This window comes from Daphnia pulicaria, chromosome 1 (assembly GCF_021234035.1).
Source record: "Daphnia pulicaria isolate SC F1-1A chromosome 1, SC_F0-13Bv2, whole genome shotgun sequence".
Classification (NCBI taxonomy): Eukaryota; Metazoa; Arthropoda; class Branchiopoda; order Diplostraca; family Daphniidae; genus Daphnia; species Daphnia pulicaria.
In genome coordinates this window covers 7449953-7471966 of record NC_060913.1, presented here as the reverse complement: position 1 = coordinate 7471966, position 22014 = coordinate 7449953, and the positions used below count along the sequence as shown (strand labels likewise).

The 22014-nt window shown below is 43.4% G+C and overlaps 2 protein-coding genes across 2 annotated transcripts; one reads left to right on the top strand and one right to left on the bottom strand.

Annotated features, from left to right (window-relative positions):
• Positions 1–1338: 1338 nt before the first annotated feature.
• On the top strand, positions 1339–4927 carry LOC124331957. The gene is made up of 12 exons (XM_046788849.1): positions 1339–1604; positions 1692–1868; positions 1966–2054; positions 2116–2275; positions 2350–2492; positions 2599–2849; positions 3399–3655; positions 3726–3902; positions 3990–4078; positions 4153–4312; positions 4412–4554; positions 4643–4927. Exons 1-12 carry the CDS (start codon positions 1358–1360, stop codon positions 4886–4888), a joined length of 2139 nt encoding a protein of 712 aa, XP_046644805.1. The 5' UTR covers positions 1339–1357; the 3' UTR covers positions 4889–4927.
• A 1816-nt stretch (positions 4928–6743) lies between these two features.
• LOC124328740 (protein hunchback-like) lies at positions 6744–21380 on the bottom strand. The gene is made up of 4 exons (XM_046787576.1): positions 20982–21380; positions 9902–11047; positions 9505–9833; positions 6744–9350 (listed from the first exon to the last, which is right to left on the bottom strand). Exons 2-4 carry the CDS (start codon positions 10974–10976, stop codon positions 7926–7928), a joined length of 2829 nt encoding a protein of 942 aa, XP_046643532.1. The 5' UTR covers positions 10977–11047; positions 20982–21380; the 3' UTR covers positions 6744–7925.
• Between the last annotated feature and the right edge of the window lie 634 nt (positions 21381–22014).

Here is a 22014-nt window from a genome sequence, read left to right as displayed (position 1 = left end):
ATGCCATCTAGACGTTTCATTTTCAAATACGCGCGCCAACTAAACGAAATATGCTCCTGGCTGCCATCTAGCGAACCATCAGTAAGGAAAAAGAATTAGTTCGAATTTTGAATAAAGTCGAAAATTCCTTGACGCAACTCTGATGGAAACTAAAAAAATGCCATAAGGGAACAGAGTCGCTGATTGGGATTCAGTGACGGAATCGGGTTTAAAAGCTTTTAGATTTTGGTGTGCCGTATGATCCCTGCTAGTGATTGACACCGCCAGAAACCAACTGTGTACTATACAATCCGTTTGCGTAAAGAATACATTGACGTCAGACCGATAGGCAAGCGAGGCCGGGGAGACAGGGAGACAGACATGTTATTGTTTGTGTAGGAAGAGGCAGAGATTATAGGCTACAATCAATTGTTTATCGAAGTGAGGCGCACATAAATAACCTGAATATGGATCGTATACAGCACTTGTTTATAGCCTATAATACCTTTATAGGCTGCGCAGCAGACGAATAACTATACCATTTCTATGGAAAACGGAATTATTGGAACGCTGCCACTTTTTATCCTTCATTGTTTTAAGACGGCGATAACAAAGAATCGCCCGAAAGTTGGCAATATACTTGGAACCAGAAATTGAGTGAGGCCTCTCTCAATGGCGACGGTCACAGAGCGCAGAATTCAAACTGCATAATAGGGCCAGATACGAGTTGATTTGGAATTTCCGTCTTCTATATCTAGACGCGGCTCTCCTTTTTTAATTCAAATAAACATATAAGAGCCAACTTATTATTACGCCTGTTACGGTTAGATAAGAACTGATGGCTTATTCTGTCTGAGTCTTTTTCCGCTCTAATTGAAATTCTATTTCGAATAGAAGGTCACATTTTACGTAACAGCGAGACTGGCAGGCTCCGTTTGATACCTCCCGTTGCTACCGCTATAGCTATTTGCTTGCGTCAATACATTTAAAGGGATTGGTCTCCGTTGATTATTTTGACGTTTGATGGGTCTGATAATGGGTATGTTATAATGGCGAGTCAAATGAGTACGGCTACTAAAGAAAAAGACAGTAAAGAAAATAAAACAGCAACTGATATGCTTGTTAAATTTGTTGTAGGTTATATAAAATAGATATCAGCAGGCTTGGGAAAGTTCCGCCCCGAGACTACCGATAACTCTTCACACTCGGAGATACACGACATTTTTTTCGAATAAATCTGCTTCGTGCCAAGACACGTGCTTTCTTATAACTGTCGGGGTGGGGTTGGGTGAGGCTGGGAGGGCGGGAAGAGAAATGACATTGTGGTATAAATAGCGAGTGAATAGTTGACGTCGATTGGATTGACTGACTTGAAGCCATGGCGACAGCACAGCTCTACTTCCTCGTTCTTGCGCTAGCCAGCACTGTGGCGTTCGGGAGGAATATCTCACCGGCAGAGGAAGATTCGGGCCGGTTGATAGATCCCTTTGTCCCCGGAGACTATCCAATCAATCACACCGCTTACCGCCAAGCCTTGAGTCTCTTCCTTGACACCAACATCGACGTCTACGCCCCGAACGCAACGGGCAACTTCCCCGTGTTTTATTTCACCACCGGATTTGGAGGTAGTATACAAATTGAACTCTGCGTGTTTTCAATCAAGAATACGTTACTTATATTAAAAGATCTAAATCATTTGGTTTTTAAATCAGGTATTGTTCCTGCCGAGGCGCACACGCAACTCTTTTCCCAGATCGCCAGCCACGGAGTTGTTCTCGTCGCTGTGTGGAAAATAGGCAGTCCCGAGAATTCATTCGATCCCGCTTGGTTGCAAGCAACTGTCGAATTTGTGGAGAACCGCCTGGAAAATAGTCTTCACAACCAAGAAGGTAAATCGGCTAGATTATTACTATTAGATTAATCAATTGAGCTCACGAATGATTTTATTGATTTCAAATGATTAATATGTTATTTGATTCGTAATAGGTTATGTCTCTGATTTTCACGTCGACTACCTGAATTCCTTCATCGGTGGCCACTCAGCTGGAAATCATGTCGCTGTTGCCCAGTTGCAGGTATAATAACCACTGACATGAAATTAGTCAATATCAGAGTAAATGAATCTTTATTTTATAGACGGACTGTTTGCATTACAAAGGTCTGATTTTGGTTGATGCAGTTGATGGAAATAATCCCATTCCTGAAAACGTTACCATGTACGTCATCACTCCCGGCCAAAAGGTCAATTTCACCATTCCAACTTTGGAAATCGTTACCGGACTGGACCCAATTATAGGTGAATCAATATAGAGATGCTCGCTGTTTTAACAAGTAGCAACTAAGAACTAAAATTCTGAACAAAATATTCAGGTCCATACGGATTGGCATGCGCTCCGGAAGAGCTTTCGGGCCGGCGCTTCTTCGACGCCATGAACGGACCGACGTGGTACGTCAACGCAACCGCTTACGGTCACGCTGATCTGATGGATCCAGTCTACGTTGAATTGAACGAGGTAATTATTGGCCTATTCAAAATATTGGCGACTCACATCTCTCTGCATTGTCTGAATATTAATTTTATCTTTTTTCTTATTCGTTGATTTTATTAAATAATCATAGTTAGCCCAGTTCTGTCCGAACGATCCTAATGCTCCCAAACCAGAATACATCCAGTTCCTGACCGGAGAAATCGTCTCTTTCATCAACGCGGTTCTGGATCCTGTTGGAAACTGTGCCCTGTTTGACAACCTGGAGAAGAGTGGACTCGTGGGCATCAACACCTTAAACGATTTCGCCTCAAACGGATGGGACAGATGTACCCCGTCTGAATGTGTTCTGACGCCCAGTTCTTATTCCATGTTTTCCTTTTGGTGATGCGATCACAAGATATTGAGTTCTCTCTATTAAATTCCCACCAAGTTGTGCATATTTATGTTTTCGTTAATATTCTTGTCGAACGTAATAAATATACCGCATGAAGTTTAACTACGTTGCTGTTAGTGTTGCAATTAATACGTTATGTCGAATAAATGACGAAGTGCGCTATAGTTATGCAATGCGGACATGTTCAGGACATGATTGATTGACATCCAGTGGCTCTGGACGTTAGCCAATACCTTTGATGAAACAATAAAAAGACGTAATACTCGAGGTATGTATAAATGTGGCTGGATTTTATATAACATATCTAAAAAATAAGACGGTTATTATCAACTATTGCGAGTTCTTGTTTGGAAAAGGTAAGCTTCGAGTCCGATACGGTCCGATACACTCTTCAAATACAAATAAGAGAGATTTATATTTTTGTATTGACTATGTGTCAAAAAGAAAAGATTATTTCTTAAATATGTCTGAGTCAACAAATATTCAGTCACAGGTATAAATAAAGGCAGTAAAACTTTTTTTTCCCGTAATATTAGGATTGAATACAAAGTAATGAAGACGACACTCTACCTTCTCGTTGGATTGCTGGCGTCAGCGACCGTGGCTCATATCATTCATGTGGACGATGATGACTTGTCCCGGCTAATTGATCCTTTCGTGCCCGGAGACTATCCAATCAATCACACCGCTTACCGCCAAGCGCTGACTCTTTTCCTGGACACCAATATTGACGTCTACGCTCCAAATTCAACCGGAAACTTCCCTGTATTTTATTTCATCACCGGATTCGGAGGTATACATAACAATTTTGGTGTGTAATAAGGTAAATATTTTAGAAATTAAATACCGTATCTTTTCTGCAGGCATTGTACCCGCAGAAGCGCACACACTTCTTCTATCTCAGATCGCAAGTCACGGGATTGTTGTAGTCGCCGTCTGGAAACTTGGCAGTCCCGAGACTTCTTTCGATCCTGCGTGGTTCGAAGCAACAGTAGATTTTGTCGAAAATCGATTGGAAAACAGTCTCCACAATCAAGAAGGTATACAGTTTGATTTATTGTATAAAATATGATATCACCCATAGGCCTAATGCACAAATACTAATATTGACTTATTTGAAAAAAAAGGATACATTTCCGATTTCCACGTTGACTATCTCCATTCGTTCATTGGCGGTCATTCGGGTGGATCTCATGTCGCTGTAGCTCAATTTCAGGTTCGTTATTATTTTAAACCTTGTTCATCACTATTATTTTAAAAAACCTTGTTTTGTTTGTAATATCCCTATAGACAAATTGCTTAAACTATCAAGGTCTGATCTTGATTGATGCTGTTGACGGAAACAGCCCCATCCCCGAAAACATTACAATGTTCGTGATTACGCCAGGCCAGAAAGTCAATTTTACTGTGCCAACCTTGCAAATCGTAACGGGACTGGACCCAGTTATCGGTAAGGGAAATTCCGCACCATTTGTAATTAATTAATTATGTATCGTTTACTGAAAAACAAGTATTTGCTGGTGCAAACCTTTTTTTAAAATATTTTAAGGACCTTACGGATTGGCATGCGCTCCGGAAGAGCTTTCGGGCCGGCGCTTCTTCGACGCCATGACTGGACCGACGTGGTACGTCAACACAACCGCTTACGGTCACGCTGATTTAATGGATCCAGTCTACGTTGAACTGAATGAGGTACATAGGAGTACTTTATCTAATACTGCTATTTACAAATTTCTGAATTGTTATTCATTAATTGTTTTGATGAAATTATTATGCACAGATTACGCAATTTTGTCCGAGCGATCCTTCTGTTCCAAAGGAGGAATACATTCAATTCCTTACGGGCGAAATCATCTCTTTCATAAACGGAGTGTTGGAACCTGTTGAAAAATGTGCCTTTTTTGATTATCTGGAGATGAGCGGACTTGTTGGCATCAATACAGAAAATGACTATGTCTCTAACGGCTGGGAGAGATGCTCGCCGCTCCAGTGCGTCCTTACACCCAGTTATGATTTGATTGATTGAAATGTGAATTAGGCTTTCTGTAAAGAGAATTCTCTCACTTTGAGAGTCCCATTCATATTTAAAATCATCTAGATGTATTTATTTAACTCAATACTTGTTTAGAAAAATTCAGTTTCGGTTAGCTGGTCAGTTGGGCAAACCCAAATATTTGGTGTAAAACTGTAAAGTTGCTGAGAAAATAACTGGCAAGATTTTTTATTCGGTCGCTAATTCAGTTAACACCCTATTTAAACTTTAACCTCATTGTAAATTATATATACTCAACTATTGACGTCATAAAGTGTTGAATTGTTGATATAGCAGCACGTGATCGTAATCCTATTGAGATATACATACATATTTTTGTCTTGTTATAGATTAGACAAAATTATCCGTTTGATGCCTTTTTGTTATTTGAAAACAATGTCATGGAAAACCCCATGGTGAAACCCAATCTAATCAGTAATCGTCTATCAACAAGTCTACGCTATACTTTAAGATAATAATGTCCGAACAACGGACGGAATATCGCACTCAATCGCTCTTGTCGTTACACTTTACTCTCACACCTTCAAAACGTTGAAGATATTTGTAGATGTATTTTACATTTTGTGGATATATTCATTATCTATCTGGGTGATGACAACAATGATTTTATAATGTAATAATGCCGACACAGCTGAAACATTTTTAAAGCATATTTCTGTCTTTGATCAATGTTTAAAAAAATATAACGATGGGAATGTCGAATGTTCGAAAAGAAGTACCCTATGAAATTCTACATATCCCTTATAGTGTAGGCTATGTACTATATATTTTTATTTATTTATTTTTAATTATTTTATTTATTTATTTTTAATTAATGAGTATTTCCAACTCTGGACGATTCCCTCCCTCCGCTAAATGGCCAATTTTCTTTTCTGATTCTATTGTTCTATTCTGCTATTCTGCTCGAAGGTTCTGTATCAGCTGTGTGCCGGCTGAACCGCGTGGTGAGTGCTGACTAAATCCATGACGAACTTTTTGTTTCATCGAGATACATTTAAAAAGTTCTGATTTGTTCCTTGGCATGTTTAAATGGGTGAAGGCGATGAAGCAAAGAGCTACTAAGTGTCATAGGTCCATTTAAAGATTTCTGTGTTGTTGGAGGAAGAAGAATCTGATTTTAGCCAGTGTTTCCACCCCGTTCACAAACAAAAGTTGGTCAACCACAGCCGTGTCGAAGGAACCGTCAGTGTTGTGTTGTGGGCTGTGGGCGTTTAGAAGACAAACAGAAACTTATAAAAAAACAATTATACAAGCCCAATGTCCGACTCCGACTGACTTTGAGTTACCATCGCTCTTTGTGCTTTAAACATTCAAACGTGAATCAGAAATTCCAGTTATTGGGTCGTTTCACCTGATCTGCATGGAGTGGCGCCGCTGAGTGGAGTGGAATTCTCGCTTGTTGCTGGATGCCTGGATCGCCTGGATGGTCACTCCTGGATGGACAGGCCTAGCTGACGGATTTTGGATTAGCTCGCATTTACGACATTCGCCCGACAACAGAGAAGTGACGTCCACAACTCGACACGTGAGAAAAGGGAAACGACAGCTTCATTCCCAAATTTAAAGGTAGGAAAAACTATACAATTATTTTTTTTAACTCAGCATTTCGAAACGTTTGTGTGAATAACATTTCACACAATTGCTGTATCGCAACATTTTACTATTTTTAACTGAACTCGATTTGCTATTGTATGGTCGTTGGGGTGTGGTTCAACATTCGACCGCTAGGTGGCGTAAAGTCTCCTTTCATTTCAAATAATTTTGCGCCACCATTCAAATCTTGAATCGATGAAATCAAAAGCGAAGAAACCGATTTTGTTTTCCACATGTTTATTTTATTGTTTAAGCGAATTATTGATTCGCTTCGACAACAGAGAACGACGTGACGACCACGTTTATGACAGTTGGGCAGAGATGACGGGAGCAATCATTGAAAGAAAAAACGGGAAAAGGGAGCTGGCGAAAATGAGAAGAAAAAAATCTCTGGACAGGTCATTTATCATTTTGGTCCTACATAACCATCGTCCAAACGAGTATCGAGGACTCGGCCGTTTTTCTTTTTCTTTTTTCCTCCTTTTTCTTCCGTTCACTTGGATATATGACACATTCACTTTCAGGAAAAGGGCGGGGGGAAATAATAATAATGAAATTGGGATCAAATACGTCGGTGAATACAGAATACGGGGGAACATGACGCACCACACACAAAACATACACGCATACAGAGAAACATTTTTTGTTGAGACGTTCATTCTGTACAACACCAGACACGTCGTAGTGATATCAATCAAAACCAAATTGATGGCTCTATCGTTAACAGGCGTGTTGTTGACATAAAGCTAAAACGCAAGGCTGCTGACTCCCTCTTCAACACACTTCCGGTTCAATCTCATTCCCAAAAATAATAATTTTGACAAATCCGGTGGTTTTTTTTCACAGGCGTGCTAAAACACAACACATTCTTACCCGTTTTCAATTGTTTTAAAAATTTCACTTTTTTTCATCCTCATTTTTTTTTTGTCTTTTGTTTAAATTACAAACAATCATAATTTTCCGAGAGATCGACGTCTTAGACTCGCGGGATCCGATCAACAACTAGCGATTGTTTTTGAGTTATCGAACCTTGACAACACACATTTGAACGATATTCTCTTTTAACTATTTGAAGGGGTCGAAAATTCGACATTAATCAAAATCCGAAGAAGAAAATTAGCGACTGACTAGGGCGACGAATAATTAAAGGCTAAAAAATAACTACACACGCAGAAACATCTAAATAGTATAATGATGTGAAGAAATAGACATGGGGCAAAAATAATTTTGATTGATTCTCATTTTGATCAGTTTCGTCTCGAGTCTGCGCTTCAATTGTGGGTGGGGTCGGGGGGTGGGGTCTCAGAGTGTGCGCTGTGTGTGTGTACATTCAAAAGAGGTCGGCGGATGACTTAGAAATAAAAAAAGATGGACAAGTAACAATGGGGTTGAGAGATGATCCTTTCCCCCCACCCCTCTAGCTATGGGACGAACGGGCGATGTGGAGGAAGAAGGCCAGCTTGTCGTGAGTCGACTGGCCGCACATGTTGCACGTGAACGGATCCTGGAATCCGTGGTAGCCCATGTGCATTGTGTACATGACGACGTCCTTGAAGGCGATGTCGCAGTAGGAGCACTGATAGGCCCCGCCCCACTCGCCCCCGCCCGGCAGACATTTGGTGTTGCGCTGCTTGCGGATCTCGTTCCGGTTGGACGGCGGACGCCACAGCGGCGATCCGGCCTTTCCGTCCTGTTCCATTTCTTGATCATCTTCCAGGAGTTTTTCCTCTTCCGCCTCTTCCTCTTCTTCTTCTTCTTCCACCTCTTCGTCGATTTCCTCTTCGAGCGATTCGCGGGGCTGGGCCGGAATCGGCGCGGAAGGCGACGGCGATTGGGTCGCAACTGGGCGCGGTGACGCAATCGTCGTCGAAGGCGCGGCGGATCGCTCCAGTTTGAAAGCTTGTCCCTTGCGGCGGTGCTTGTTGGTGGCTGGGCCGACTGGGCCGGAAGCTGGAGTCAATTCGTCTTTTTCACGACTCAGATCCAGCGGAGTCTGAGTCGGTTTGCCGGGCGGCCCGGTTGAAACGGGAGGAGTAGGTGCCGTTTTGGGGGCTTCCGGCGTCGGCGTTCGGCTGATTTCGGACAATTTCTTCCGCTCGGTGAATTGCTGCTGCTGCTGGATGCTGGCGGGCGCCGTGGGTGTACTAAAGAGCAGAGTCGGATTGGCCATCATCCAGTTGAAGTAATCCTTCATCTGATGCTGCTGGGGAGTGTTGGACGAGCCTTTGAGGGGAGTCACCGACTGCTGGTGGTGATGGCCGAGCGGATTCGGCGGAGAATGGAGCAAATCGGCCGGAATGACGCCAAACAGGTTGGCCAGCTCTCTGTGGTGCTGGTCGGCGGCGGCGTGGGCCAGCAGGTGCTGAGAGAATTGATCCTTGCTGGTCGTGGCGTAGTCGCACAATCCGCACTTGAGCTCCTCCGCCGACGGAATGCGGATTTTGTTCTTTTCCGGCTCGAACGACCCGACGGGCTGCTGGGCTATCAGAGGGTGCGACCCGGGGTACATGGGGAAGTTGAAGGCCTGCAGGGCAAAGGACGGCGGAGTCCCTGCGTTGCCCGGTGGATTCGAATTGATTCCGCACTCGCCGCCCTGCAGCACGGCCGAGCTGACGGAAGTGGGTGTCATGGCATCCGCATTGGCCGACTGGACGCTTTTCGATTGGCGGGCCTTTTTGGCGTTGCGACGTCCTTTGACTTTGTGGACTTCGTTCTCGAATCCATCCATCGGCCCGGAATCGTTGAGACTCAAATTGGACGTGGACGTGTGGTTGTATTTGCGGAGGTGGAGCTTCAAACTGTGCTGGTACTTTGTGGCGTATGCGCAATCCTTGCACCGGAACTATTCAAATTGAAATAACAATTGAATCATTTAATTTAAAATAATTCATTTCATAATTATTATTTCATCATTTAAAAAACGAAATCGAATTCATTTTTTTTTAATTCATTCATTTGCCGATTGATTTGATGGAATTTTGGGAATTTGTTTCTACCTGATAGACGTTGGAGTGGGATTTCATGTGCGAGTTGAGCATGGACTTGTTGACGCACGAGTAGCTGCACTTTGGACACTTGAACGGCTTGGAATTGAGGTGGTTGCGCGTGTGGTACTCTAGGTGGTGCTTGTACTCGGTCACGAACGGGCAGTGCGGACACGTCAGCAGCTTCTCGGCCTTGATGTGCGTTTTGGTGTGCTCCCAAAAGTCGAGTTTGGTCACGGCCACAAAGCCGCACTGCGGGTGCTTGCACTTGTGCGTCTTCAACTTGCCCTGCGTCGACACGCGCGGCACTCGAGTGTTGCCCATTTCTCCGTCGTCCATTCCTGTAAAATTCAAATTCAAATTCCAATTAGAATCATCGAAATGATAATGGCTAAATTTCAATTTATACCTGAGACGTCTGAGTGGGCGTTACGTATGTGAGCTCTGAGTTTGCCCTCGGTGCGGGCCGTGAAATCGCAGTGGGTGCACTTGACGTCAAAGTGGCTGTTGAGATGGGCCTGGAAATGGAACCTGGAGGCGGCCGAATAAGAGCACATGTTGCACTGGTACAGGGCACCGCTCGGCATGGACGAGCCTTCCGTCATCACTCCACCTGCGCCCATTCCGCCCGACTGGGCCAAAAGGGCCCGCTCGAGACGGGAAAGGGCCTCTCCGACCACGTCGGAGCCGGCCCCACGGCTGCTGCTGCCCTCCTCGTCCAGCAGGTCGTCGTCGTCGTCGGCTCCGTCCATCATGTCGTCGTCGTCCTCTTCGGTCGGAGTCAGCAGCATCCGGCGCTCGTCGCCGGAATAGTGATCGCTGTAGGGCGAGCCGGAAGCGGCGCTGCCGGCCGCCGGATCTTCTCCGCAACTCTCCGAGTGGCCGTTGCGTTTTTTGTTGTCGTCGCTGGAATTGGTCGATCCGGCGGGTCCGGTCGAGCCGGGCGAGATGCCAGAATCGTTTTGCTGTCGGCCGCTGCTTCCGGACGGATCCATCATCATTCCGCTGGCCGTCGTCGGCTGCGGCTGTCTGACGGGCGTGGACGGATACTCTGGCGTCTTGATGGCCCCGGACGCTTGTTGCGCCTGGCCCAGCGACGAGAAGAGTCCGGCGGTCGATCCGTTGGCCGGATGGCTGCCAGGGCTGAATCCGGCCGAGTAGAGCGACATGTCGACGCCCATGAAATTGTCTTTGTGGTGGTGGTGGATGGACTGGAAGTCGAGCATGTCGCACTCGGCCTTGATCCGCCGGAGGACGACGGCCTGGTCGAAATCCATGGCCGATGGATGCACTGCCGTCGGATCTAATAAACTTAGACGGCCCTCGTAGCTGATGCCGCCGTCGCCAGTCGGGTCGGCGTTGATGTGCTGCGGATCGTTTGACTTTAAAAGGGATCGGTTGTCGGATGAAGCAACTCCTGCCGGATGAGTTTGCAACGAACGGTTCACTGTTGCTGATGCCGGAACGCTGCAGGTTGAGCTCATAGTGATAATCTCTTTTGCGGATGGTGCGGATCAAAAAGCGGAGGTTGATCAGAACCAACTTCTTACAACATCTGGAAAAATAGAATTCCGGAAGAAAATGCGATTTAGTTAATTGGCGAATTTATTTTGGGTCGGGCAGAAGATCATTGGCTCAATTGTGAAATGAGAAGAGGTCGCTAAAGGGAGAGGTCATCGACCAGCTGATTGTTATGGTTGAACTCGACACTTTGAGGTTATACTTATACGGATGGACATCTTTATATCAGGACAAACAGGGCCGGCAGCAGCAGCTGTTGTCGGCTTCATTTGAACCGAGGAACGCGCTCCTGGCCCTGTTATGTTCACCTTGTTGCATTCATCGCTTCAAGTTCAAACTTTGCCCTCGCTTCTTTATATATTTTTTGTCAAGCTGGGGCAAACAATCTTTCACCTTGCAGGGTCAATGACTGCCAAAGGGGGGGGGGGATATGCATGTTAAGTTATGTGGTACCCACTACACTGTTAATTTCAGAGCTATGGCGAATAAATAACAATTTGTACTTTGATTCTTTCTCCTGCCGACAACTGTTGGTAAAAAAATTTCTTGAATCAATTTCACTCACGCTTGTCTTTTTGTTGATCGTAGTTCTATCAAAGATGTGATTATAACAATCTATTCAACACTAAACAGCGGTCTGTTTTGTTGTACGATCTCTCAACGTCTCAGTTGTTTATTTCGATCCCAATCCCAACGTTTTACCAAGTTGAATGTTGATTTTATCGCACTAATATCATTACGGAGATGATTGGCTGTTTGTGTGACAAAAAGGTCAGATTGAAATCTGCCGTCGGGCTGTGAGGAGGTCACTGATCGGCTTATTATTATTGCGGTTCAAAACTGCTCAACACGTTGACACGGACGATGCGCATCTTTATCCTCTTCCGATGGCCAAACAGGAGCAGCTGTTGTCCGTCCGCTAACTGCCCGTCGCTGCTGTTCACCTTCACTTTCAGCTCGGCTATTTGCCACAGCAAGTTCAACCTTTGGCCTCGCGCGCTTCTCTCATCTTATTTTTATTTGCACCCTTTTTTGGGGGTGGTGGGGGGTTGTTGCCATTTCCATCAAAGGATTGAACCCTAAAAATAAGCTTCTCCTTTTTTTTGGCCAACCCTATCGGTGCGTGCGGTTATAGAGAGACTGGACAGACACGGATGCCTGGGCTGATTGAGAGGGAAAGTGAATGCGGATGGGGCCGAAGGTCGGACACCCTCCATCCGCAGGTGATATTGACCTAGCTCGTGCCTTACCAAATAACAAACCCTTTTTTTTTTGCAACCCTTTTTTCAATTCTTTTGGCCGCCCTCTTCAACCGGACCCAATGAGCGCGTGTGGACACATTAGAACGCGCCGATGTATTATAATCACGTGAAGGGGGGAAAAAGAGATGCAAACAAGAACAGAGAGTCAGGTCGGCGCGCAAGCGCATCAAATAAAAATTATTTCTATTTTTTCACTTTTTTCTTTTTCTTCTTTTTACTTCTTCTCCCCCCTATAAATAAACACATTTTTCGTTGGGGGGCCCCTTTTGGCCTTTCCTCCCCCCTCTCTTGAGTGGTGTGGACTTGTGCTCGGAGGGGAGAGAAATCGGTTTGAATGAGTCAGAGCCGAACAGCACGAGTTCTTCCTCGGCGCGAGCCATCCAGTAGCCGCTCGCTCTGATCAATGCGGAAGCGGAAAAAGGGATCAAGACAAATAATATAAGGCGCGCGGACCCACCCTTGTATGCTATATATAGAGAAATATGAACAATTTTCTGTTTGTGTGTGTGGACAGAGAGGCTATCGACCTTCCCCTCTACGCTGAAAACTCGCCAAAAATGTTTCGTTATTATTATTATTTTATTTTGTTTGGTTGTAACCAACGCGGTGACCTTGTCAGGTCATCGACTTTTTCTTCCAGATGTCGACGGAACGAACTGTCATGGGTTAAACAACTTCATTCTAATAGTTTTTCTGGGAAAAGACGAGAAATTTTGATTTGAATTTTGATTTTTTCGCGCGAAAAAAACAAAATGATGCGGAAGTTAACGATCCCATTACATCCAATTTTCGAATATAAAAAGGGGGAGATGTCAGAGATATAATGTTTTGTGGGGCCCTCTTGTAATGATTTTTCTATTCATTTTCCAGTATAGAGAAAAACGATAGCTAGGAGATTGCCATCGTGTGCATGGAGTCTAGAGCATTTATTCATTGAGCACCGCATCACTTGATATGACCGCCCTAGCGGGAGGTCTCTTATTTGCCCGTTCGGTGGACATTTTTATATATTTTTTTTTCCGGGTAGCAGATGGGCACTGGAGATAAAACACATTACAGGCCTACACACATACGTATATACGGCCTGCTCGTATTATATGGGCAACATAATAATATATCCCCAGGACTGCGCTGCGCTTTTCTTCTATCCTTATTGTTGGGAATTGGTCTCGTCACGTTCGCCCAGCGATCAAATCAACATTATCGTCACTCTCTAAACAACGTGCTGTATAGTACATGTAGAGAGAGAGAGGCCTATCTATCAGCTAGAATTGAATTGTTTCCGACATGTTCCTTATAACCCCATTCGAGATACAAAATTCCTGAAAAATTATTTTTATTTTTTTGCCCTCCGCGATTTAACTGGGTATAAATCTTATTTTTTTACTCCGCGTGTGTGAATGTGGATTTAGACGAGCGTAGCGCTATAATTTTTCCCTGGGCTGCGTTCCCATCGATTCCCAATAACTGTGGGAATTGGGTTAACTGTTGGAAAAAAAAGCTGAACTTGCGAATTTATTTTCTTTTTTGGGCGAATTTTTCTCACATGTTTAGGTGGGTGCTAGCCGGCCATAAAGCCATCAACGGACGACAGAGTTGAGTGGAATAGCTAGGTGAAAAGAGGTAGTATACACATTTTTGAGCCAGCGTTCCCAGCATCTCTGGCCTTACGGGGTCAATGGGTATTGGTCGAAACTCGAATCGGACTCTAGATGGACCTACATCAAAATGGGTCGTTAACTTTAACCGTCCAGTACTTAAAAATGGGACCCAGTCTAAGTACATAGTACTTGGACGTCTTGGCTTTCAGCTTGGGAAGAAGAAAAAAAAGTAATTCACATACGCGGAAAGGGTCAGGATTTTTGAAAAAGGTCGTCAAACAGAAGTTGCAAATGTCGCCAATTCGTTCCGCACCGCCGGATCGCTACTTTCCACTTTTAAAATCTTATTTTCCCATTCGCAAACGATTTTAGAGTGTAAAGTCATTTTCAAAAATGTTTTTCTTACCCGCCAAATTTGAAGATATTCGAAGAAAAATTGAAACACTCGAGAGATAGACACTAGACACGCCAAAACTTAAAAAAAAATGATGATAAGAGCCGGTGCAAGTGAGGAAGTTGGCGATCCTCAATGGCTTCCGTTTGAGCCTTCGTCCGGGTTGCAACTGACGACCTCATCCGGCGACCCTCCTCGGCCTTTCCCTTCCCCCTTTTTTTTCCTCTCTCCTCTTGCGAGGAAATACTTTTTTCTTTTATTATTTATTTTTTCGCGAAAACATCCCCCATAACGTATAAGGACCTCCCCTTTCCTTGGGGAAACTCTTTTTCCGCACCCGCATCCTTTTTTAAAAATAGATTGCGCAGCATCGAAATCTCATCAAAATCGCGCCAACTTTGAAAATAGTCAAATAATTCGAAAATGTCTAGTATTTGATTTTCTAGTAACGAAAAGATTTTTACGACTGTTCGAACAACTTCCCCCCTTTAAAAATAAAAAGGAAAACCGGAATTTTTCTATTCTTTAACGGAATAGTTTAGTGGTCGTCGCCTTTTATTTATCAGTTTGGAGCTAAAAAATGTTCTTGTACATCTTACCTCACACCTGGTCGTGTCCCTACAAGTTACAATTTCTAGACATTTTCTTGTATAACACGTCGCACAACTCTTCCATCCATTGTTGTCCGAGAAATATAAGAAAAGGCCAACATTTTTTGTCCTCCTTCTTTTCTTATTGTTCGACATTTATATTTTTGTCCGCCGACGGTTGACTTTTCTTATTGTCCAAGAAAAACTGCTGCCGGTTCCTTTTCAACCCACTGGCCTTTTTTATTTTTTATTTTCTAAAAAAATATCGCACCGGATATTCCACACGAGAGAAACGTTATATAGTTTTCCTTCTTTTGTCAATGAACGTGTTATTATTACACGGCACACGTGTCTACCCTCGATTCGGTGGTTGAATAGCCAGCCAAAGTAATTCAATCGCCGAGTCGATTTGCCCAAATGAATTACCGGTCGGTCTAATCGTGAAAAATCCAAAAAATAAACGTCCAAGTCCTGTTTTCCCTGGCTCCCGCTATCTCACTCTCTCTCTCGTGCTCCACGTGCGGCCATTATTGTTATTGTTCGACCGAAAAACTGGTCATAGATATAGTAATATATCTATACATAGAAAAAAGAAGAAGAGAGGCGAACTAGATCTGTCGGACAAGAGAGAAAAAGAAAAGGAACGATATCTTTGACCAAGAGGATCAGTTGTGAGGGGGGAAAAAGAATAAGAGAGACCTATGGTCAGTAAAGCATTTAGATCTCTCTCTATATATATATGTGTATGGCCTTGTCTGGGCTCTGTAATATTTTTGCCGTCGGAGGGAGGAAACGGGGAGGAGGTGGTAGAGAGAGGAGGGCACGCATATAGACATGTAGATATTTATATAGGAGGATATATGATTACATTTTCTTTATATGATTTCTCTCTTTCTGTTTGCTTGCCTGGACGTTGGGAGGAGGGAGGGAGGGAGGAGGAGGATTGGTGGGAGCTTATCATTCGATACGTCAGTGGGCTGTGAATCACCACCCACTCGCACCACCCTCTCTTGCTCATCGCAGTCCCTCGCTGGCTTCTGTTGCGCTCCTAGACCGATATATATTTTCTTTTGTGTCACTTTTTTTTTCTTTTCTCTTTTTGCTCTCCCCGTTCCGTTTGGGATAGGAGAGGGAGGAGTGGGAGGGTGAAAAAGCGACGCCAGACGAGAGAGAGGGAATAATATAAAGCGTCGCTGGGGTTACTACTACTAGAGCGGCCATCGTTGGACGCCATTTTTCTTTGCCCGACCAATAATCGTCCCTATAGATGCGTGTGAGTGCACTCTCTCTCTCTCTCTCCCCCATCCAACACCACCCCCGCCTATTTTTTGGTGGGAGTAGGAAGGAGGGAGGGAGGGGGGGTATGTATTATTTTTTTTTCCTACTTTTTATTTCTCTATTCTTCTTTCTCTCTGTTGCTTCTGGGCCTCTAACAAAACAACAAAAAATGGGAGAGAGGGAGACATGGCGCAAGAACCGTTGGGCCAATCGGCTGGCGGCGTCCAAACCGCTCCCGACCAATATGGACGTCGGAAAAAAATTCCAAACCAAATAATAAAAAAACAGCACTCGAGGAAAAGGCCAATCCCGATGATATACAATTGTTCTCTTCAAAAACTGAGCCCTCGAAAAAAAAAAATACAAAAGTTAATAACCCAAAAGTGGCTTATACATATCGCGTTGCTCTCGCTCGTACCTCATCTCGATCGCATTTCAAAACACAATTATCTACTCCTCCATTTGCATGACACAACCCAAAAGGATCGAATCGGATTCTTCCCAGAAAAAACATTTTGAGTGAAAACCAAAACCAAAACCCAAAAAATCATTTTCTCTATGGACAAGCGGAGAACGCTACACGCTCTACTAGTTGTGAGAGCGTAGCGTAGGAAACGTGTAGTATAGTAGCAGGGGCGGGGTCAATCAGTATAGATGTAATAAAGGAGGGCGAAAAAATAAAATAAAAAGGAAAAGAAATAAAAGCTATACAAGGTTTTTCCGAGTGCACACAACGGATCGATCAATACTTTTGTAACCGCGCCAACCATTTCTATCTGTCTGTTATAGTTCTGTGTAGAACTCTTTTGTGTTTTTGTTTTTCTTATGGCGAAAAAATAAAATTCCTCGAGCGAATTCTAAGTAAAACTTTTGATTCTTTTTTTTCTTCTTCTTCTTTCTGCCTAGCGATTTTTTCGCGATGAAAACAACACACACACACACATGGAGCGCGTATGTCTGTTGTGTATATGTATACAAGTCGATAACTTCCGGCACGTTTGTCATCGGTCCATCTCCTTTTCTTCTTCTACGAGAAAGACCCTGTTTGTGTGTTTTAAAAGGGGTCAAATGAGGTTACATCAATGCGAAAAGATTCAAATAACACTCGACACTGCTGGCCAAAAAATCCCCCCAAACAACGAAAGGAATGACCGGAAATATCTTTGCGAAAAATACAAATGTCCACCCCATTTCAACTTTTTTGAATTTCCCCCTTCTGCCCGGAGGATAGGTCAACAGATGGCGCGTGGGGTCCATTCAGATTTTGGCATGTCCGTCATCTTTTTTTTTTTCGGTCCGTGCTGGAAGTTAAAAACCAACAGCACGCGTCTTCTTCTTCATCTCCTTCTTCCGCCCCCTTTTCTTTCCCGACCTCTTTGACCCCGTCGCATTTTGCGCTTCCTCATTCCGGAATCGACGGCCAGTGTGTTATGTGCATAAATGTATGCGTTACGCGCCGCGACGAGTGGCCCCACGCTCGTCCCTCACTGGTCGAAACGAAACTGTCAACTTTCCGAGTTCATAAGTTGCTAATAGGCCTCTCTGTTTATCCTTCAAATGGCGACATTTTTCAGTCTCTTTCTCTCGCAACCATTTTGGCCAATTGATGAATTGGCGACGTCGAAATGCTGTTGCTTTTCATTCGCCATTAGGAGACAAGCAGCCGAGCCGAGGCCCTTTTTATCTTATTTTACGGCTCCATATTTTACAGTTGGATGGGAATTGGAAGAGAGTTACCATCGAGAGTATAAATGCTCAACTTAATGGCTAAAGTTCTTTTTTTTTTTACCCCCCCTGGCTTTCTAGAGAGAGTTAATGAATCCTTGGGACAGCCCTTTTTCTTTACCCTCTTCTCGGGTGGTTTTTTTGGGTGGAATTGTCTGAAAAACATTTTTTTTTCCTTGCCAATTTCTGCCATATTTTTGGCCATTGTGTAGACGCGAATCGAGGTCATTTCAATAACATTTCCTAGTAGTATAGCGCAGGCTCTTCTAAACACATTGTTTGTTTTAGTTTTAGTCAAAAAATAATTTCTGAAAAAAACTTGGCAGTTGGCCCCGTCGAAGTAAAAAAAAAAAAAAAATCCCCGCGAAATACAAATTCGCTTTAGACGGCCGTCAACATCTCCTCGAAGGAAAACTGTCAAGACTCTAATTCGACGTTCTAAAAATATGTCAATACTGTTGTAGAGAGGAACACACACATTTTTTTGGGTGTGGGGTTGTTCTGTTGTTGTTGTTGTTGTTTTGTTTTTCGAATGTTCCTCTTCGGTCGAGCGCCTGCTATTTATAAAAAAAAATTCGTATTTTTAAATAAAATCAGCCGCTCAGGAATTGTTTGCACGTTCTAGAATAACCTCCCCCGTCCCGGTGTACACAAGAGAAGACTGAGAGCCAGCCAAAAAAGTTTCCATTTGCGCGAATAACAAGAGAGAAAAATTCTAAAGCTCTTTTTTTTTTTAATTTTTGAACGGCCCATCCACCCAAAATAGTTTGGACTCGACTATTTTTAATTTTGTCTTGTTGCGTCTTTTCTCTCTGCATGTCTGCTGGCGTTCCAATCAAGTCCTCATAATCAAGCCCAAATCCAATTAATTTTCATTCAAGTCCCAGCTGGCATTTGACGCTCACGAATTTTTTGAGGGTCGAGATGGAATAAGACAAAAATTCCGGTACCGGAAGAAAGACAAAAAACAAAAACAACAACTCGATTTCGCGGAACCCGCGCGCGCTAGGATATCAGTTATTTATTTGTACATGTCTCTTGCCATTCTTTTGTTTAGATTCCTTTCTCTCTTTGACTGCACTACGGGCGAAATGTGTAAACAGCTGGTCGCACGTTTGTCCGCTCCTTTTTATTTTATTTTTTGGCGTTCAAGATTCTCTGCAAAGGTCCAACGTTGCTAAGGGCAACCCAAGAAGCCCAAAGCGGCTACATGTAGTATTATATCGGCTTATCGCCCGAGTTAGGGGGGTGCCACCACGCAGCCTCAAACAGTACAAGAAGAAGAAGAAGAAGAAGAAGAAGAAAAAGGGAACATTTGTAGCGACACGTGGAAGATTCTTTTTCTCTTTTGATTGTTTCTTTTTATTTATTTATTTTTTTTCGGGTTTTTGGGTTTGTTCGTGACCCTCTTCAAAGACGGGAGAGAATAAAACAAAAACCCACCCCGCCCACGCAGTTTTCTCAACTCTGCTGTGGGTCTCTCTCTCTTCACACACATCTCCCGGGGTTCTTTTTTTGATTGTATTAAACTTGGTCTGGGGGCGTCCGTCTATAGGCCAATTGCGCGATTGCTTCCACGCATTACAAAAAAAGAAAGAAAAAGAGTTGATAGTTGGCGAATGTTTTTCCTTTTTTTGATGGTGGGAAAAAGATTGAAAGAAACTCGGTGGCTTGTTATTATTATATGTTGCGCACTGCGTGTTGTTGTCGATGGTTGTACAACAACCAGGGGCAGCAGACAGACAGACAGACGGAAAAAAAAGGAAGAAAATAAATCTATATGTATTTACAAGTGTGCCGCACGTGGAGCAGTTTTTCTTATTTTTTTTTATTTTTTATTATCGGGTTGTCATGACGACCAACCCCACCCGGTCCCGTCCATCCGCCACAGTATATATTTTTTTTTCTTTTTTTCTTACCACCTCCTTTTGGGATGGCTGTGAAGCGTGTGCGGACCTCCCCCCACCCTCAACCGTCTTGTATTTTGTTTGCGCGCCCGCCGGCTCGTTCAGTAGGAGAAAGATACAAACACGGGCGGACGGACAGACGGACGGACGCACTATGAACGTGACCGATTCCCTCCCACAGTTGGTGTGCGGGGAGGAGTATCAGAGCATTGAAGGAAAAAAAGGGGGAGTGTTCAATCTGGTAAACATTCGACTCCCGACAACAACAAAAAAACAAAACCAAAAAAAAAAAAAAGAGCCGAAACAAATCGGGACTGATTTCGTCCTTGATCGTGACATTCGGAAATTTAAAAAAAACAAATTTTTGGTTTTCCTTTTTTCTAGGTCAAACAAATAAATAATCGAACCCAATTCGAATTTTTGGCGATAAGATTAACGCGGAAGTCGAAAAGTTCGATCGGTGCACACGTCTGCATCCAATTTTGCATTGCGTAATGCATTGCGGGTAAATTTGAAAATCGCTACATTTGTTTTTTATTCCTGACAAATTTGAATGAATTAATAGACTTTGATCTACCGGGAGGGTATAGGCTCGTTTTTGGTATCGGCCTGGATGAGGGAGGGGGTCAATGTCAACGGCCGAAAGGTCGAAACATCCGTCGGCCAATCCAATTTCGATCGTGAGAAATAAAATAATAACCCAGAGCCTAGTCCATTTAATCTCTGTGGGGTTCGACTCCATTTGTGTCTTTGCACAACAATGAATCAATTCCGATCGACGTTTGATTTTTCCCCGAAATTTAAATTCTTTTTCGCGTTTACCAGTAAACAACACATTCTTTGACTTTCACCCCCCTTCTCGTTCTTATTTTTTCTTCTCCCCCCTGCCGTCGAGGTGGTGCAAGTTGTACACAACATCGCCCTCCGTTGGCTCAGAAAAAAATAAAAAATAAAATAAAGAAGACGATGGTGTTTTTCTCTTTTGGTGTGTTTGTGTGAAGCGAGAGTCTGCGTGGGTTATATCAGCACATAACCCCTCATCTCTCCCTTCTCTCTCTCGTGGGGGGGTATATATAAATACAACTGGTGCGGAAAAACAAAACAAAAAAACAAGTCGAAGAACAAGAAGAAGAAGAAAAAAGGGACCAGAGAAATCCTTCGGACTTTTCTTAAATATAGAAAATCAAATCCATTTTTTTTTTAAAACTTACTCTTGAGGTTCTCTCCTGGGTGGTGGTGGTGATGGTGATGTGCTGAATAAAAACACACCGAGTTCAAATCAATTCACAAAGTTTCGAAAACAAATCACCAAATTTCACAGTCAAATTTTTTGATTGGAGGTGGAAAAATTTTTAAAAAATCCAAAAGTTTGACACTTTTTTCTGTTCTCTCCGGCGGTTGACAAACGAGTTGAGGCACACGCAGGAGCACGCGAAATAAACCAAACGAAAAATAGTGAATGAAATGGTATAGGCAAGAAGAGCCGCTGTGCGGAGATGGACGTTCACCGGTGAGAGTGGACTTGATTACTGGCACTAGACTTCTCACTCTCCGTGGGTGTATAGTACAGACAGCAGAGGATTCCTCCTTTTTTTTTCACTCCACCCACCAGCCGGAATTGTGTGTGTCTGTGTGTGTGTGGCACCGTGGTGGTTCTCTATTTTTCTCTCCTTTTTCTCTCTAGCTGCTCTGCTATAGTGTAACTAACACGAATGTACTGTACTGTATGCTCTGGCGCAGAGCGGTGGGAGGAGCTTGACCACTGTAGACTCCGCCCCTTCGACTCTCTCCACTTGCGAATTTGTTTTTCCTATTTTTCTTCCTCTTCTTTTTCTTCTTCTTATTTTATTTTCTCGATCAATCAAACTGTTGATGATTGAGTTGTAGAGAAACATCTCCGGGCCAGCAATCCAGCAGCCATCCGACCGGAAGAAAAGAGAAAGATAGTTATGCGGTTAGGAGAGTTTTTCTTTAGGGGGAAAAAGGAAAAAAAAAAAGGAAAATTTCGATTAAAAGAATATCAACGTCTTATGGCATTAAGAAAAAAATAATTTTCGTTCCAGCTGGATTCTCTCCGTTTCGGACGCGCGAAACGGAATAATTCCCCACCAAAACAAAACAAGAAAAGTCCCAAAAAGCATTTGAAAAAAAAAAAGAAAAAGACTGGAATGTAAAAACGAGTTTTTCTTGGCTTGTTGATGTGATGATATATGGCCTTAAAATTTTATATTGGGACTCACTACT